General features: G+C 38.9%; 1 protein-coding gene across 1 annotated transcript; it reads left to right on the forward strand.

Annotated features, from left to right (window-relative positions):
- Nucleotides 1-1,865: 1,865 nt before the first annotated feature.
- LOC143154792 (histone-lysine N-methyltransferase SETMAR-like) lies at nt 1,866-2,586 on the forward strand. The gene is made up of 4 exons (XM_076326756.1): nt 1,866-1,973; nt 2,019-2,174; nt 2,233-2,396; nt 2,535-2,586. The coding sequence occupies exons 1-4, from the start codon at nt 1,866-1,868 to the stop codon at nt 2,584-2,586; spliced, it is 480 nt and encodes a 159-aa protein (XP_076182871.1).
- The last annotated feature ends 17,583 nt before the right edge of the window (nt 2,587-20,169 follow it).

Below are 20,169 nucleotides of genomic sequence, written 5' to 3' on the forward strand. Positions count from 1 at the left end.
ATAATTGGGGATCGTTGCATTTCTATTTCATATAACCGAGAATCGTTGCACTTCTATTTTATATAAGCGAGGATCGTTGCATTTCTATTTCATATAACCGAGGATCGTTGCACTTCTATTTCATATAACTGGGGATCATTGCACTTCTATTTCATATAACCGAGGATCGTTGCATTTCTATTTCATATAACAGAGAATCGTTACATTATTTACGATCACGTGCAACAATAATAACATTGATTAACATCGATCGGTTCAAAACGTGCGAAAACTAATTCTGGCGGTATAGGAATCGAACGATCGAATTTTCACGTGACTTTCGTACAATTGGAAAAACGTTCCTTATCGTCGAATCGTCCAATCGTTCACGAACTGTCGCACGTGTCCACTCGAGGGTCGTATCTTCGGTCGTTCGGGAAAACACGATTTCGTGACTCAGTTTACGAGGATTGACACAACGGTTTTAATACTCTCACGTTCCAGACGACGTTTACCACCTCGTAGAAAGCCGGTTAGACCTTTTTTGCAACGCGACGACGAGAGAGTTCGCTCACTTTCCCTGGCAAGCCAAGCAAAATGCCAATCGTCATTCGCTAGGAACCACCGATTTGATAATGGCTTCCCTTGCTCAACGCTCGTGGTTTTTTCGCCCGCAAGAAGTGCATCGAACCGACCGCGCGCCGTGTTTGCGAAGCCAACACCTGTAAAGAGCCGACGAACCGCGATCCGGTAGTTGGAACACGACGAAAACGCGCCAATAAAACACGGTACTCGAAACAATCGAACGACTCGAGGAATACAAGATCGAAATTATTGCCACTCTCGAATAATCTCAACTGAACGAGAAATAGTGGACAAAATTACGCGTCGAGAGCGGGGACAGTGCCAGAAGAATTGCACTGCACCCTGTGTTCGAAATGTGCAACATGAAAACCCTCGATTTCTGAACCTCGAAACTTTTTTCACAGTTACAGCGTACGCAACTTTGTGCGTGAAATTTATGCTTTATCAGAATATGTATGTATAATAGATTGCTCGATAAGTTTTATCGTTCGATAAGAAACGGAGCTATTAGGTTCGTTGTTTTATTTTTCTAAAGATGGTACTACCGTTTGATGAACATGTGTTAAGTTTCGTGTAGATCTGTCGACTCGTTCGTATATTTACAGTTGTTCAAAATTGAAGTGTCGTAGTATTGTTTTACAAAGGAAAAAATGACGAAACTTATTGAACAATCTAGTACAAATTCAAAAACTTATTCGTAACGAAGAGATGCACCATTTCACCAGTTCTTGCACCAATTAAGAAGTCTGAAAGGGGAAGCCTCTTTTCCTTAGAAAGAATGAATTAATGGACCCCAGAAGTTGAAGTGTCATGGTATTGTTCCGAAAGTAATTTCGTTTTCCAAAATGGAGAATATATAATTTAATAAAATGTTTATACATTCTAAAAAAATCGTGTTTCATTTTCACCCAAAAAAAAAAGAAATGACTTTCCGAACAATCCAATATTTCTTTACAATGGAAAGAATTGAATATCGAGCAGTGATAAAAATTTTACTTTTGGAAGGTGTAGCACCAAAACAAATTCACGAACGATTGTGGAAAGTGTATAAGGACTCTTCACTTTCAATCAGGATGTGGTCGTACAAGTCTTCAGGACGATCCACGTGAAGGATGTCCAAAAAGTGCATCAATGCTAGAAATCGTAGCAAAAATGCAGGATATGGTTTTGGAAGATCGTCGATTAACCGAGAGAGATTTAGTAGAAGCCCTAGGGATCTCATTAGGCAACTTGAGCAATATTTTGGTTGAAGTTTTGGATTTCAGAAAATTTGTGCACAATGGATGCCACATTCGCTAACAATGGAACAAAAACACATTCGAATGCGACTTTCTCAGCGACATTTGGAGCGTTTTAAAAAGGATAAAAAGGATTTTATGCGTCGTTTCATCATTAAGGATGAGACTTGGGTCTACAACCATGATTCTGAATCAAAACAAGAGGCTAAGGGATAGTTCGAACCCGTTACTTCGGTTAGGGCCCAAAAATCGGCCAAGAAAGTGTTAGCATCAGTCTTTTGGGATGCAAAAGGAATTTTGTTGGTGGATTACCTCCAAATTGGTAAAACAATAAACTCAGATTATTATTCTAACCTTTTGGATCAGCTGGATGTAAAAATTCGTGAGAAAAGACCTGGTTTACAAAAGACAAACATCATTTTTCATTAAGACGACCTCTCGCACAGCATACAAAACCATCACGAGAATCAGTGAATTAAAGTACGAATTGTTGCAACGTCTACCCTATTCGTTAGATTTAACTCCCCTTGATTTATGGCTGGTCTCACATCTCAAAGAATTCATGCGTGGGAAACGATTTTCATCGAACGAAGAGTTAACCCTTTGAGGTCGTATTGACCCTTTGGACTCGAGAGGAGATCCTCGTACCATTAATTCGGTGTACTATTTTCGATCCGGGAAAACTTCGTGGTTTGGAATTCAAATTGGAATTTAAATATTACGTTCTTGTAGAGTGCAAACGCACATATGCGAAGTATATAAAGATGCTCCGTTGCAAGATTAATTTTACGACTTAAAGGATTTTCTCGAGGCGTCGGTTTTTGGTAGGAGAGAAGCCTAAGGGTGAAATTTTGACATGGGTGTCGTACTGATCGGAATTAATTTCCCTTGAAAAAGCAGTGATACGCAACATTTAAGATTACGATGGACAAACAAGATTTATTCATTCCTTTGTGAACTTTAGATACATGTTCACACAACAATGTGTTTTAATGTAATCATTCTATGTAAAAATTATATTTTATAGTTCTCCATCGTTTGTTATCTTACAAAACAGTCTTCAACAGTCCTGTACGTCATTTTCAACTACACGTATCGTAAAAATAATTAGCTCGGTGTCTTCCGTCCTTAATCTTTCCGTTTGAACACACAGAACAATCTTTACTTTTCACATCTTCGTAGTGCCGCAATATATGCAGTTTTCCATTAAGCCTTTCCTCTATATTGAACTTCGTTATCTTTGATAGGAGCACCTTATTCGTTCACGAACAGATTCTTTAAACATTCAAGTTCGTTCGGAGAAAGTGTAAACTAATAATGATTGAATAAAGTATAAGATTAGTACGGTTCCTCGCTGTGGTGGCTAAGAGCAAACATACGACCGTAAAGGGTCAAAGTACGAATGGTTGCAACGTGTACCCTATTCGTCGGATTTAACTCCCTCTGACTTCTGTCTGTTCTCGAATCTCAAAGAATTCATGCGAACGATTTTCATCGAACGAAGACTCAATATCAGTCGTGAATGCGTATTTCGACAATCGTCCGGATTCTCGCTTCAGGAATGGAATCCATAAACCGGAACATCGCTCTAACAAATGTATCGAAGTACAAGCAGAGTGTATCGAGCGATAAAAGTAAACTTCAAACAATGGAATCCTGTTTTTCTTATCGAACGACGAAACTTATCGTACAACCTGGCACGAAACGAGATTGAAGAACCTGGTACACTCCCGGGTACAGTCTCGTTGAAAAAATTCCGATCCCGGGGCCCAGGTTCGAACCGTGTGTCCCGATATTGGGTCAAAAGTTCACGGAACGATTCCGCGAAACGACGAAATATTTTCGTTCGGCGTGTGACGAGGCGCGGCACGGTTCACCTACGCTCTTAGGCCAACATCTGTTGCTCGTCGATGGCATTTCCATCGTAAAGCTGACGCAACACGCCACGGACACCCTGTCGCGCATACGTGCTAGGCGTGTAACATGCGAGCGAAGATTATAATTCGTGTCTTCCCTGTGGCGAAATTCTGGAAAGAGCTCCGCTCAGCTCGGCTCCGCTCGCTAGCTCGCTCGCTAGCTCGCTCGCTCGCTCGCGTGGATTCTTCGGCAAAGAGGGACACAAAAGATCCACGGGTAGCGCTGTCAAAGGCGGGGTTCATCGTACACAAAGTGGGTAAAGGTAGGTAACCCATTTTGGGTGGGACGGCCGGGGGTGGCTGGCTAGCTCGGTGCCCTCTCCGCCATCGTTCCTACCTACACTCCTTCCTGCGTCCTATGGTCTCCCTTCATCCTACGGTGTATCCACCGACACAAGCGTCGTCGCGATCGTTGTGTGGCGTCGTCGAGTATTGAGCGGGGTGAATGCTCTTGCGCAATGCACGTACAGCAACCCCAACCTCGTCGACCTCGAGGCTCCTTCGGCCGGGTCTCCCCCTGGGTCCGTTGCGATTGATTAACCGAATACCGATGATGTTTCGTCCTATTTGGACGATTGGCCGCGGCCGTGATCAACAATCGAAGACGACGATTGTTTCCAGAAATAAAATCAACCTCTTGGTGAAAGACACATAGGGTTATACTGTAAAGAACATAATCGATCAGGTTTCGTCCTATTTGGACGATTGTCCGTCACTGTGATCAATAATCGAAGACGACAATTGTTTGCAGAAACGAAACCAACTTCCTGGTGAAAGACACATAGGGTTATACTGTAAAGGACATAATCGAGCATGTTTCGTCCTATTTAGACAATTGTAGCCGTGATCAACAATCGAAGACGACGATTGTTTGCAGAAACGAAACCAACTTCCTGGTGAAAGACACATAGGGTTATACTGTAAAGAACATAATCGATCAGGTTTCGTCCTATTTGGACGATTGTCCGTCACTGTGATCAATAATGGAAGACGACAATTGTTTGCAGAAACGAAACCAACTTCCTGGTGAAAGACACATAGGGTTATACTGTAAAGGACATAATCGAGCATGTTTCGTCCTATTTAGACAATTGTAGCCGTGATCAACAATCGAAGACGACGATTGTTTGCAGAAACGAAACCAACTTCCTGGTGAAAGACACATAGGGTTATACTGTAAAGAACATAATCGATCAGGTTTCGTCCTATTTGGACGATTGTCCGTCACTGTGATCAATAATAGAAGACGACAATTGTTTGCAGAAACGAAACCAACTTCCTGGTGAAAGACACATAGGGTTATACTGTAAAGAACATAATCGAGCATGTTGCATTCTATTTGGACGAGTGTACGTCACTGTGATCCACAATTGAAGACGACGATTGTTTGCAGAAACGAAACCAACTTCCTGGTGAAAGACACATAGGGTTATACTGCAAAGAACATAATCGATCAAGTTTCGTCCTATTTGGACGATTGTCCGTCACTGTGATCAACAAGCGAAGACGACGATTGTTTGCAGAAACGAAACCAACTTCGAGGGGAAAGACACACAGAGTTGTACCGCAAAGGACACAATCGAGCGTGTTGAAAAGCACTCTGAAATCGAATTGGAGTTGTCATGGCCAAGTTTCCCGAAAGAAATAAAAATCTTTTCATCATGTTAGTAAAATACCTTCCGAAAGAGGGGTAATTTTTAATTTGAATTCATTTTCTTTTTCCGATTGCTTGGTAACTTTTCATTGGAATATTGGAACAATTGTATTTCGAATGATTGTATTGGGTTGTTCGGAAAGTCGTTTCGTTTTCCAAAATGGAGTATATATAATTTAATAAAATGTTTATACACTCTAAAAAAATCGTGTTTCATTCTCACCAAAAAAAAAAAAAAAAAAAAAACGAAACGACTTTCCGAACAATACAATAGATACACAGTTGGAAAGTTTCCGAACACTTGACCTGTGAATCTTCGAACTGCTGTGACTTTGCGAAAGGTAGTCGTACAATGATCTTGGGATCATTTTAAAGCACGGATCTTCTACTTACGCGTCCCTAAGTTGAGTTCCCCTAAGAATCCTCTTACACTAAAAAGCGATTGGTAAAGTAAAGACGGTTTTCTCGGAAGAGAATGAAGAATTTCAAAGCGTTTCCAAACGATGGAAAAAAAATCGTACACCAACATTCATGGGGTCGTTGTAAAGGGGAGACTCGGCTCTTTGAATTCACGGTAATCTTAGAAGCGTAAGAAAATATTCGAACAATCGGGAGCGGTTTGAAATTTATCAATTTTTCTTGGGGAAACCGTCTTCCCTTTTTTCGATCACCTTCTAACGTAAGAGGATTTTCAAGGAAGTTCAAGTTAGGGTCTCGTCCTTTCAAGGTAGAGGATTCGTCCTTTCAAGGTAGAGGATTCGTCCTTTAAAATGACCCCACGAAGACTATAATAGGACTGTTTCCCTCAAAGTGAAAGCAGCTCAAAGTATCGAGCGCTCGGAAACTTTTGAACGGTGGTGTAAATACCCGAATATTCGAATAATGATATTCAAATTACTTGGATATTCGAAGTTTACTCGTAACTTTTGAGCAACCGTGGAATATTCGAACAGTCCTGGAACCCTAACGCGGAAGGAAGGCGAACGACGAGGATCCTTGTTTTTGCAAAAAGTCACGGGGTGATAAGAAACTTATTGGATCTCAGGAGAACGGCGCGCGACTGAAATATCGTGGTCGACTCTATTTCCAGATGAAATATCGAATGAAACGCGATATCGAAGGGAAATGCGAGCCCTCATTCTTTTATCCTCCCTTTCGGGGTAACGGAAGAGACCTCGACCGCGGTAGAGAAGTAATTAGTCTGTGACAAAGTTTTGCGACCACTTTAATGGACTCTGATGTAAAAGAACGCGGGAATAGGTTGCAGGGGACCATGATCTAGCAGTTAGTGTGCACATACCCTTCTGTGTACTTCTATTCCGACCTTTGTGTCTGTTATCAAACTTTTACTCGCTCGAACCCTGGATCGTTCTAACTCCAACGTCACCGATTCTTAATTCATGCTCAGGGAATACCGTGTTTCGAACCTACTTTTGTCCTATTGACCTAGCTGTTACTCCGAAACCCATTTTAACGGTTTAGTTTAACGAAAACTCGTAGTAGAAATTATCGAAATATTTGAACGTTATTATTCCACGCTCTCGCTATTGAATAAAATTAAATTAATGCAAGCGGATAAAGTCGAGCTTGCTGATAAAAATATTCAATGTTATTTGAATATTTACTGTACAATGTTGATTGAATATTTAATATTCAATTGTTTATTGTTACTTTATTTGATTTACTACATCTCTGGTTACTTTTACAAAGGAAGGGCACGAACTGTCCGAATTTGATTTCAATATGCTTTCGCAGAACTGTAGTTGAGGTGTATACGAAATATTAGGTGTAGACACTCAACAGTTTTTAAAAAATTAAATTTTCAAATAATTAAATTTACATACCCTGATACACAAGAAAGTGTGTCGTGATTTAAACTTCGGTCTTCAAGATTGCGATGGTGTAGTAGTATAAACTACAATACAATTTTTTTTGTTCATCTATGTGTCCAGATGATGTGCTGTAAAATTAATTTCTTAACGAGAAACTTGTTGTAATGTCAAGCAGGTTGCTTTCCCTGAAGAAGTGAAAACTAATAAGTGCAATTGCGAAAGACAAGCGTTTATAGTGCATTCATGGTGTCGAAATTTTTCGTGCCTTAAACGCATGTATAATGATCATCATCCATCGGCATGTACATTTTTGCATTTCGCAAGTGATCCAGAAATGAACACAAATGAACAAAAAAAAAAATTATTGTGATCGGTGAAACTTGATTTAATGACCTCGCCTTTATTGGTCTTATACTGATTTATACCACTGTGCCATAGCAATCTTGAAGCACGAAGTTTAAATCACGACAAACCTTCTTGTGTATCAGGGTATGTAAATTTAATTATTTATATGATAAAAACTGTTGACTGTCTACCCTTAATATTTCGCATACATCAAAAGGATCACCTCAACTACAGTTCTGCAAAAGCACGTTAAAATCAAAGTTAGACAGTTAGTGTCCTTTCCCTTGTTAATACCGGTACTATTGCACGTAAGATTTGTTAACATACTATGTACTTTAAAGAAGTGCAAAGAAACATTATTTCGGTAAATCGTAGATTCACATCGATCCAATTCTCGCGGTATAGAAATAAAATAGAGAGAACAACGCCTACCCCGCTTTCAAGTAAATTGGCCCTGGATTTTCTCACTCGAATGCAAGAATTACCGCATTTCGTATTATTAGAAAACAGAAACTATCCTCCCGACTCTTTGAGGTACTACAACGATACATCGCCTCGTTTTTGCAAATATATTTCAAATGTTCGTTACCGTATCGTTAAAAGAAAATACCAGTCCCGGATACGTGTAACCGAACTCTCGATTTAAAAATTCTCTCGTTCGCTGTTATACGCGATAATTGATATTCGTCACAGATTTTCCACGTGTCAGAGAAGTTTGAGATATCACACCGTGCGTTAACTTTTTGCCAGTTAACCGTCCATCGCGAGCGTCTCGACGAATGTAATCCGTGACGCGAATAATGCCCGGTTTTTTGTTAACGTTTTCGTGGCACCGAAGACCCCCGCCGACTAAAGCAGTTACGGAGCTGAAACTGGCAATTAAAAGTTACAAGTACAGTCGGCAAATATTGCTAATAGAGAAGGGTTCGGAGTTACCAGAGTCTGGAACGATTACACGCCACGCGCACCACCACACCGAGCGATCTCGTAGTAGTTTCCAAACGAGTGGGCTTGTTTGCATCGATGCGACCGATTTCCGTTGCAGCTGACGCTCGACGGACGTTTAATAGCTCGTTAAAACACACGCGCGGGCGCGCGTGTGCACACGAGCGACGGACTACTCGCAAAAAAAAGAAAAAAAGTTCCTAGTGACACACAAAAAGGTGGTCGTTTGGCAACGGAATTCGTTATTTTTGTCCCTTTCTCGAGAAAAAATAAGGGAAAGACATCGATGGGTGATTCCTAGCGATCATTGGAGTTTAACGACCGTAGCAGTGTTTCGAGCACGCCACTTGTCTCGTTTCCTACTTGATTGCACCCGGTAGCTTGTATTTTGTAAATTCAATCGTGGCAATAAAAATATATTTCTTCAAAATAGAAACGATACGTTTCATGCTCGATGGTATTCGCGATATATTTGAAAAATAATTTGTAATAATTTTGCCCGAGACTATTCTTAAACAAATTTTGTATATTTAAACGAGTAGAAGATACAGTTGCTCGACATCGAGAAAAAACAACGTAATATCGAATCAATTAAAGTGAGTATAACGACAAGTTTCTGTTTCGAAATTTTGCTTGTAGAAATTTTACTTCTTTTTTGTTTTAAGAACGAGAAGCTCAGATTAGTGTTCAGTTGAAGGCAAAGAGCGTGTCTATCTCGGCTCTTGCGCGCTTCAATTGCAGTGAAGTTTATGTATACGTGTACGTGTGCGTGTATGTACATATATATTTGTATACGCCTTAATTTCAGCGAAATTCGTGTATACACGTATCTCTGCGTAGGTTCGCGTATACGCGGTAAAGATGTTAAAAAAGAAAGAGTAAGAAAAATCATGGCGTGCATTTTTTATCAGGAGAAAAAGGTTGCACAGTGTGGAACGATTCGCGGAATCCCAAGGATCCCAAGTGCGCGCAACCATTTCAGCTTATTACCGGGCAATCATATTCTTGCGCAAGGGACGCCACTCACGGCGAGATCTCGCGGCTCTGTGCGGCGAAATATCACGCGTGCACGACGAGCGTGTTCGATTCGCGTAATTGAATGTCAGTAGCTAAACTGCTTCGTCGACTTTGATCGACCGACGCCGGGGATTCCCGACGCGTAGGTTACACGGGCGTTCGTAATTAAAGCGAGAGGAGACCACTTCGTAGGGGTAGGGGAAGCGCGACGGTTGTGTGTATATCTCTTATACGGATCGATTGTAAAAATAATAACGTGGGGTCGCCGTGGCACGGAAATGAGGGAAAAGGCGACAAATGACAAGCCATTTGAAAAGCAAAGCACGATAAGCCGTCGCGTTCCTACTCCGCCGTAAGGACAGGGACCCTTCGAATCTTCCTATCTCGAATTACCATCGTGCCAAGACAAATCCCCAGCGATCCCTATCCCTGAAAGATTGCACAATTTCGGATGTTTTTTATGGACACCGCTACGAAAGGAAATGTTTAATATTCGTTCAAAATTTCATTCGAGTACAATGCGAGTCGATAACGATCATCGTTCGAATTATTTATTAATATTGAAAAAAAAATTGCTTTATACGGTGTGCGTTGTATTTGATATAAAAGACTTTTTTCTAAAATCAAGATACTCGGGATAACGATTGTTATTGGCTCACCCTATACGTAACGTAGCCCGTTAAACGGTACGGATCTTTTGAACGTCCTTCCGCTCGAGTATCGGAAATAGTAGGACGAAAGGAAGCAGAAAAAGCGGGAACATTGTTCAACTTGATACAGATTACAAAGAACCGAGTCGACGTTCCTCGAGCGACAGTAGAAATCCAGGAAAAGCGACGGTACCCAGAAGCAACTGGCTGTCGGATATCGAATAAAAAGCTACGCCGGGGAGAAGGCACGTTTGCGAAGAAGCCATGATTCATAACTGTCGGCCGTCGATATTTCGATACGGATGGCCTATCGACGTTTTCTTTTCGACTGTAATACGATCACCAATAACAGCCGTATTATTAACCCTCCGACGACGAACGTCCGATCGTTTTATCGTGAACCAATGTAATAACTGAGATTACGAACAATAATTTCCGATACAACGTGTACCGAATTAACTAAAAGGACCACTTACGATATAAATATACATTATCACCGTTCATAAGTTATCATCGCTTTTTGGTTTACGATACGTAATAACGTGACTAACGTAAAATGAACAGTTTGCGCGCTAACGTATCAAGAAAGTGAAAAAGAAATAAAAGTTACCGCATTCGCCCGATGTATACGGTGCAAGATTATGATCCATGGCTTAAGAAGCTCGGGACTAAACTGTCGCGCGACAGAAAGTCGATAGGACGGCGCCTAACCTTACCCGAGCTCGCGCAACAGTCACGTGGTAAAGGGCATAAGTTTATGCGAGAGCGCAAATGCTCGCCGGCTAGTCTCCGATTCGACGAAACAGAGTAGCTACTCGACTGCTACGAAATCACGAACGATACTCGACACGACCGTTCGATCGACGAGAAATCGATAGTACGCTTTCCTTAATCGGATCGCCGATTTCGTGAATAGCACGAGATCTCGACCGGAACTAAACGGCATTCACTAATGGCGGAGTTGTGCACAATCGCGATACACTTTTTATCGCGGTTCCGTGGGCACGGTTTCATCGGGATCCGTAGGAAAGCTGCAACATTTTGCCACGCCACGATATCACGACGGCGAAGTAGAACCAAAGTAGCGCTCGCCGCGCGACGCCAGCAGCCCTGACACGTGCAAACACCAGAAAATTATGTTACAGCCTCGAGTTGTGTGCGTAACCCTCCGCGCGGCGTGTGTGCACGTGTCGATGCGCGCGCATGTGTCCGTGCACCGAGAGAGGCTCTCGCGTAGTGCGTGGCGGCGGGTCACACAGAAAACCGCATCAGCCACGCTGGGATGCACGTAACATGTGTGTCAATGCGACTGACAAACCGCTGCGTTGCATTATCCGCAATTATTTTCTGTAACGTAGTCTCGCCTTCTTTTTCCTTTTTTTTTCCTGGACTCGCCTCCTTTGGCAACAGAACGCCTCGCTACTTTCGACGATTTTGCCGACGTGTCTTGAGTCGAACTTCTGGACCGGCGTTCTCCCACCACAAGGGTTGTTTTCTAAATCGACGAACCACACATAATGTTCTCCGTCGTATTATCGATACGAAGCTCGACCAGACAACTGGGAATTTGCTTCGAATGATTTATTTCAATGTGACGGCCACAAGAGCGAGAATTTAATTAAACTTGCGATTACGAAGTTCTCGATGGACTGTATAGAATGCGTTACTTAAATTGGAAGAAAAGAAGAATATCAAACAGGCGACATCTATGGTTCAATGGTCGAGTTGTGGTAACTTTTTCGGAAATTAAACATGCAATATGAAAATACTTCTCTGTGAAATGCTTCTCTTTTCGTATTACAATGTGAATGAAATATTTACAATTTTCTAGTGTCGTTCGCAGTTATCGAAATTTGTGTCGATAATTATAACATTTATCGTGGCATTGATGTTCACGGACTTGTTCGACGATTTATCGAAATCGTTTTGAAAGAAACACAGCGACCAGAAAATTTACGAACGTTCTAACGAGAAACACGGGTGTCGGAGTTTTGCAAGAGGGTCGATTGAAAACGCATCGACGAACAGCAACAATTATTGGTAGCAGACGTGCCAGACCCTTTTCTCTGCCTCTCTCCTGACTTCTCACCAACCTACGTATGACCTCGATAATAACAGTTATGAAACTTGGCCGCGACAGTGAAAGTGGCGTGTACAGGACGTTTCATAATCTTACGATGTCGCCAAAGCGGTGGCGGGCGAGTCTTCGTCGAAGAAGAGCTCGAAAGAAAGGATATTTGGTCGTTAAACAGTTTCACCAAACACGCCCGGTTCGGGGTAACCTTGGACGAACTAACAGCACCGAGGACGAAAGAACGAAACGAAAAAAAGGAAAGAAAAGACTCTCGTACGTACGCGTTTCTTTAAAAGCGAATTTCACAGACGCGGGCAACCTTCAACTCTCGCTCGGCCGGGGCTGGGTCTTTACGGACCCGAACTCACGAAGTCCGACTTGTTGCTCGACACGCGACACTTGTAACGATTTTTTCTCCTTTTTAATCGAAGAAAACGTACAGTATAATACACATATAGAATTTTCTTGGTTATGTCCGCCAAGAATGACGTAAATTTTTCAAACTTTTTTTTACCCGTTTCACTTTCTTAATTACACAAATTTTGAACGACCAACATTTTTCATTTCCCTGAAAAGAAAATGTCCCTAAGAAATGACCGTTCTTCTGATTGTTCAAGCGCGTGGCCTCCAATTAAAGAAAATTGTTTTGAAATAAGTATTGGGTTGTTCGGAAAGTCATTTGGTTTTTTTGAAACACGATTTTTTTACAGTAAACATGCATAAATGTTTATACATATATACATTTATACATACTTATAAACATTACATTTAAACATACTTATACATATATACATTTATACATACTTATAAACATTTATACATGTTTATACACTCGAAAAAATAGTGTTTCAAAAAAACGAAACGACTTTCCAAACAACCCGATAGAATTTCGATCTAGATAGAGCTGAAAAATAACGAAGAAAAGGTAACAAGATTTTCATTCGTTACTTGTTGAACAAAAATTAGAATCTCAATCGTAGAATGAAGTACGGCCGTCCAATCGAATAAAACTTGCGAATATTTCCCTACACGTCGACCGTGTACTTGTCCTGTCTTATTTCGAATAATATTCTGTCCGTCTCTGGGCACGGTTGACGAGTATCCCTTGGTCGTACGTCCTAGGAGGGTCGGACGAGTCGCATTATCGCGAAACGAACCATTCATTTGGCATTTGATCGCACAGATGCCATTTAATTCCTATCCGCGAAAGTATCGTCGACCTCGCAAGCCTCGAAACAATATTCTCGTTAACTCGTTTGGGATTCGAGGTTCACCGAGGGGAAACGTGCCCCCGTTCGAATTAACGTTCGTCACCGAGTAAGGGGGCTCGGAGGGGGGGCGTAGTTCGTGCTCTTCAGAAAATGCAAACGGAATGCATGGAAGTCGGAGGAGCTCGAGGCTCCAACGGTGCATCGCGCAAAACGACAATTTCGTGATACGTTGAAAGAAGGCGCTGTTTACGCGTATGTGTGTACGCGCGCGCGTGTACGTGTGTGTGTGTGGAGAGAGAGAGAGAGAGAGAGAGAGAGAGAGAGAGAGAGAGAGAGAGAGAGAGAGAGAGAGAGAGAGAGAGAGAGAGAGAGAGAGAGAGAGTACAGAGTGAGTGAGTGAGTGAGTGAGTGAGTGAGTGAGTGAGTGAGTGAGTGAGTGAGTGAGTGAGAGAGAGAGAGTGCGTGTGTGTGTGTTTGTGAAAGAAAGGGGGAGAGGAATCAGTCGAATACGAGAACGCATTTTCGAGGGTGGTTCACCGCTGCTCCCCCGTGCCGAAAGGGAGAAATCTGCAGGAATTGCTAGGTAAAGACGACAGGGTCTGAGCGAAGTTGCGCATTCACCCTCGAGCATTCACCCAGTCATCCTCTCGTCTCGGGGATATTTAATATGCCGTAGTGGAGTTAGAGTTTCCACTTCCACCGCGAACGCACTGAATAAATGCACGAGGAACCGCCACGGGGAACTTCCACAACCGGGTAGGGGATTTGTTATTGATTCAACCGGTTTTATCAGACACCCGAAATGTTCGATTAACCCAACCACTTGTACCTAAACCGACACTGATGGACATATAGGTTAACCAAACACAGTCGTAACAACGTTAGATCGAGATATGCGACGATTGGATCGGGTATCCGATTTACTTCACCCTCAACCTTCGCGGAGGTGAAATTTAGACTCGGTTTCCATAGTTTTTTTTTTGCTTTTATTATAAATATTGGGTTGTTCGGAAGGTCATTTCGTTTTCCAAAATGTAGAATATATAATTTAATCAAATGTTTATACACTTTGAAGAAATCGTGTTTCATTTTCACCAAAAAAAAAAAATGACTCCGAACAACCTAATAGAATCAATTTAACCAATAGAGAATAGTATCTTTGATTTCTCGAGATATCCTTATTACTGATAGTCAGGATATTCAAATTGTAATTCGTCATTTTAAAAAACACCGATTCGCATATTTTATTTTTTATTTTAAAGTGAAACAGTATTCTTCTATAGCAATTTTTCGCAGCTGAAATCGTTTGCTTGTGGACGAATTCACCGAACCCAATACTTTTGAACAATTTGTAGAGTAAAAATACTTAGTATTGCTTTTGGAAAATAATAGATAAAAATAAGAGCGCCCGATAGTCGTATTCGCAATTGAGAAACATCGTTGGACTTATTATTAGAAACGGTCGAATTGTGTACTTTGAAAGTTCACTTTGTTGTTTCGACTGTTTGGAGATTGGGAAAACAACTTTTACACGCTCTTTCGTTCAATTAATTGTCGAGTTTATGTATATTTATTATACACACTATACTCTTTCGTGCAATTGATTTGCTTGTATATTTCTAGATATTAATAATGAACTTTTGTGCATCAGAGAGAACCCGAAATTAAAAATCGAAACATTTGTGTCGAATAAACTATGATCGTTCGGATGTATGTTATAATATTTATTATTTACGAATGAATGCCATTTTTTCCTTATCTTCGTAAATGTCGTATATTATTGAAAACCAGCCAATCTAAATTTCCGTCTACTTAAGGGTTAAAGGGCAGATCGCGAGACTTTTTAATTTGCGTTCGTTCAAGAAAGCGGGCGAGAAGAATGGTACCATTGTTCGCGGGTTGTTCTCTGTTCTACCTGTTTACGGAGTATCGTCGTCTCGATCCGGAAAAAGAGTATTGCGTACAAATTGTTTTTTTTTTTTTTCCAGAGAAACAGTGAAGGATTTGATCAAGCGCACGTGCGAGAGGAACAATGCCTTTGTTGCTAACGTTTTGCGACTTATTGTCTCAACACACGTGCCACAGAGAAAGATCTACTCCACTATGCAACTAAATACTCCTGGTGTTGGGAAGACAAAATTTTCGATTAGTGGCGGAGAAAATTTCGAAGATAATTAATAAAATCAACCGTACGATGACCTATTCAATCGTACAGTTAAAAATTTCTTTATAAAATATTTAATTCTGTAATTCAAATTCTAATTTCGATTCAACGGAATAACCGATAAAAAGACGTTTACCTTTTATTCGTTATTTAAAGTTTGTTATTTATGTAAAAATGGCACGTTGTATCAATTTTGTAATGCTTCAGTTTATAAATCAATAGTTTATATTTATTTTGTACCCGAATACTCGTAAAACTCGTTTTATCGAGAATCATTTTTTCGAAATTTGAATACCACGTGGATACGCAGCGGGATCCGATCATAAAAAAAAAAAAAAAAAAAAAAAAAATTCGAGAAAAACAATATGTCGAAGCTTAAGCGATCGAATACCCGCCCTCAATTTTGATCCACGAGAGAAACGTAGCGGCGAGAATCGTTGTCTCATTTATTCGCCCGCGACGACTTAATTTTTTTAAATTGCGCGCCAAAATGTTAAATTCTTAAAATTTGATATTTCAATAACGAAACATTATTTAAACCAACATACTCGTGCGCGTACAACGATACCATGCATATGGAAGGAATCACAGTTGAGATAAAAGAGTTCCGTGAGTCATACACGTAGAATCTTAACTTGATGATCGTAAGTGATCCTTGACGCTTAACGGCTCCACGACCTCGATTTTGGTAAAATAAGCGGAAATTGGTTAAGCGTCCGCGGACACGGGTTTGTAGTATTGTATGCGTCAGCGAATCTCTGACAATGGGCCACAAAGCTGAAATTATCGCTTGCTGAAGCATTCTCGCGCTGATTCAGGTTCGTCTAAGATCTCGGTTCGATAATATCACGAAAAGTTTCCAATTGTTTTGTAAAACAAATTCAATATGCTTTCGTACAATCGCATCACTCTGTAATCTTGTAAAGTGTGATTCGTCGTCTTCGCAATTAATTGAAATGTACATGTTGCAACGTGATCGATTTAATTCCGTTGTATACAATATTGTTAGATATAACAAATATCGTTTAACATCTACCGTACGTGGACTAAGTCAATACGAGAGTAAAAGGTAGTGACCGTCGAAGAAATGAACAGGCCACTCGGGAAGATCGGTTTGTCTCGAAGAAAGTGAAATCTGCATAAATGTCGTTACGTGATATTAGCGAAGAAACGAAAAAAAAAAATGCACAGAAACCAACATGGTAATACATTTTTAGATATTAATGTCTACGAATATCATTTTGTGAATAATTATTATTATGAATGTTAATATAACATAGCATTTAATACAAAATAATCGTAATAATTTATCACTGATAAGTAATTTAATAAAATACTCATGATAGATAACTGTCGTTAAATCGAGTTACGTAGTAATCATGGCTGCCGTTTGAATTAAACTTGTAATATACAAAATATTATTCGAAATATTATGAATGCTTATTAATATTAAATGAACAACAAAAATATTATAAATCTGTATTTTTGAGAAATTAACATACAGATTTTTGATAATTGTACGTTACGATTGTTCATGATACCTTTCATTCATAGTTAACCTAACAGCAATTTAAATGATCAATTTTCGTCTCTTAATGAAGCAAATAAGAAGTCGTTTCAATTTCTAACACAATTAATGAAAATATTAAAGTTATCGGATGCTTTAGTCACACAATTTAATCTTAAACATAATAGTATACGATTGCACGTGTATCATATAAAATTTGTTTGCAAACAATTCTTTGAATGTCACGTCGTACTTACGTAGCAGCTTCCTGGCATTTCTAAGAATATGATCGATTGAACTTTTATTTTCACACACTTTCATTCAGAATACAAAAAAGCGTAAACCGTTAAACGCACTGTTTACTTGAATTAATAAAGTATCACAAAACACTTAAAATCTCGATATTGAAATAGGATTACAAAGAAAACCATCAAAAAACCGTTATAAAAGACAAGAGACTAAGGACGTTATCTAGCGGTAGAAATTGAGAAATCCAAACCATTGTCAAATGGAAACGATTCCGTCGATAAAGACGGTTGCCGTCGTACTTTTCCTTACGAGAGAAAATAAAAATTCTATTTGGTATTTGATTTGAAACGTTTCTCTTATCATCGATCATATTTCCAATCATTATCGTGAAAATATAATATGAAATATTAAAAACGTGACATTTTATGACTATAAAAAAAGCACGCATATCGAATAAAATTTATATCGTCGTATGAAACCATATAACTGAACCATAAAAACATGTTAAAAAACTAACAACACTGTCGTTGATTTCTTTTAAACAAAGAAGATTATAAAGCATCATAAAGGTTATTAAATATGTATGCTTGTTGTATGATATTATGAAAATACACATCACATACAAATTCAGTTTTAAATATGTTCACATATAAATTGGTAATTAATAATTAATAAATAAATCTTGTATAAAAACTTATAGCAAACATTATTTGAGAACGCGACCACATTTTACTCCTCGCGTTCTTCTTTGAAAAGGCATTTAATTTACAGTACATTACATGATAAATTAATCAGTTACCTTATCGATACAATAATTTATGTTTTATGACATTGATAATCATATGTATCATGTAAGAGAACATTTTTTAAATTACTCCGTTACATAAAGGAGATAAGATAATATGTTAGACCATGAATCAGTTTTATTTTTATTTATTTAACTAATTTTCTAGATTTCCTAGCATTAAATTGTGACTTTGCAATGACACTTTTTTTAATAACTTCGACAGTAACATCGAGAAAATACAGTTTGATCATGATTTATGATAGCTTATGAAACAATGTAATTTGTATAATCAAATATCGACATCATGGTTAAAAGAATTCAATATTGAGGGAAACACAATACATCATATCATATGGTATATCAATGCCAATATTAAGATAGCTTATCACAAAATTAAACATGTATTAACTGACTCACCGAAACATGTGTGCCAAAGTAACAACCTCTATACCACAGCAAATGTACTCATAGATTACCTATAACAAAGAAAAATGTTATCTATACTACAAGTCAACTCAAACGTGAACTTTCATTTTATATACATTTCATGATATATACTACACCTTTGTTTTAAATCTCAAACAATTAAAGTTTCTAATATTATATGCATAGATACACCAAACTATACAAAAATAAAAATAAATGATAAATTAAGACTCTAAAATAAAATTGTGAGTTAATAAAATTATATCTTTTCGTAAATCTGTATGTATTAAAATATTGATAAAATGTTTGATAAAAAAATGATAAAAAAAAAGAATTCCGTAAAGCGTTAATGATAAAAAACAAATCGATCAAAATTTACAGCTGTAATTCATTACAAACCACAAGATCATTGTATTTATGACACTGTTTCATGACAAAAAGTTTCTTCAATTGTATTGTCGAAGCTGTACTTAAAAGTTTAATTCTAGTCGACAAGAGCGACTACTCGGTCATTGTATACTTGCCAAAGTCAAGGTCGTCCAACTTGCCATTGTAAGGTCAAGTCGTCATGTTTACAATGTCAAATCGGAACTGTAATTGAAGCGACGTTGCACACACGCACATATTCACGCACTAACATTTCCAACGAACTTACAACATTGTTCGTAGCTAAAAAAAGGCAAAGCATCCCAGTGTGACTAAGTAACCCCGTTAAAAATTCGACGACGAAAAAGTTAGGTTAAATCCAAATGTAATTGAATAACGAGCCGGTAACTGCACACCACGCTATATGATCGTATTTCCGATGTATTCGCAATACTTCACACGATATTGACAGTTTTTCAGGTTTTAGTCAATACGAAACTACAAGAAATAACAATTTTTAATAAAGTAATTACCTATCAAATCGTGGAGTAAATGCGTTAACAACGAGTTTTTGTTCATTTAATCTTTTGCTAGCGCGTAATTTCGTCTACAGCCTAACGTATCTGACATCTTATTGCTATTACTGTATTCTATTCACTACCCGGCTATCGTGTCATAATCGCACGCAAAAAATAATTCACGATGTTACCGCTGGCGCTTCGCTTCTAAATGGTACCAACACCACGCTTACGCTACCAACGTTATATAGAAAGTGCTTCTTACGTTTGTTTTGATTTACACGATTCTGCATACTAATTGTTACTTTATTCCAAAATAGTATACTACTCTGTAAATGTATCTAATGTATTACAAAAGTATCTATTAAAATCATATATATCAAGCACACCACGTAATTCATAATACAATTGAAAATTAGGTGATTTCTTGTCTAAAAATAAATTATAATCACAGTGTTCTTATACACGGTATTTTTTCGGGAGAATTGACTTTGGATACTATTCAAATATACATGCATACTCTGTAATGGTATCTTGTACGCATATATCGTTATTCTTCATTAAAATGCACTTTATACGAATAAAAAAATGTTCACATGATTTAAGAATCTTCGACAATTCAAACGCTATATGACCATGTACGAATTGTTAATTTACTGGTAATTGTGATAAAATAAGTGTTAAATTACTTTAGTATGATACTAAT

Source organism: Ptiloglossa arizonensis, chromosome 2 (genome assembly GCF_051014685.1).
Source record: "Ptiloglossa arizonensis isolate GNS036 chromosome 2, iyPtiAriz1_principal, whole genome shotgun sequence".
Lineage (NCBI taxonomy): Eukaryota > Metazoa > Arthropoda > Insecta > Hymenoptera > Colletidae > Ptiloglossa > Ptiloglossa arizonensis.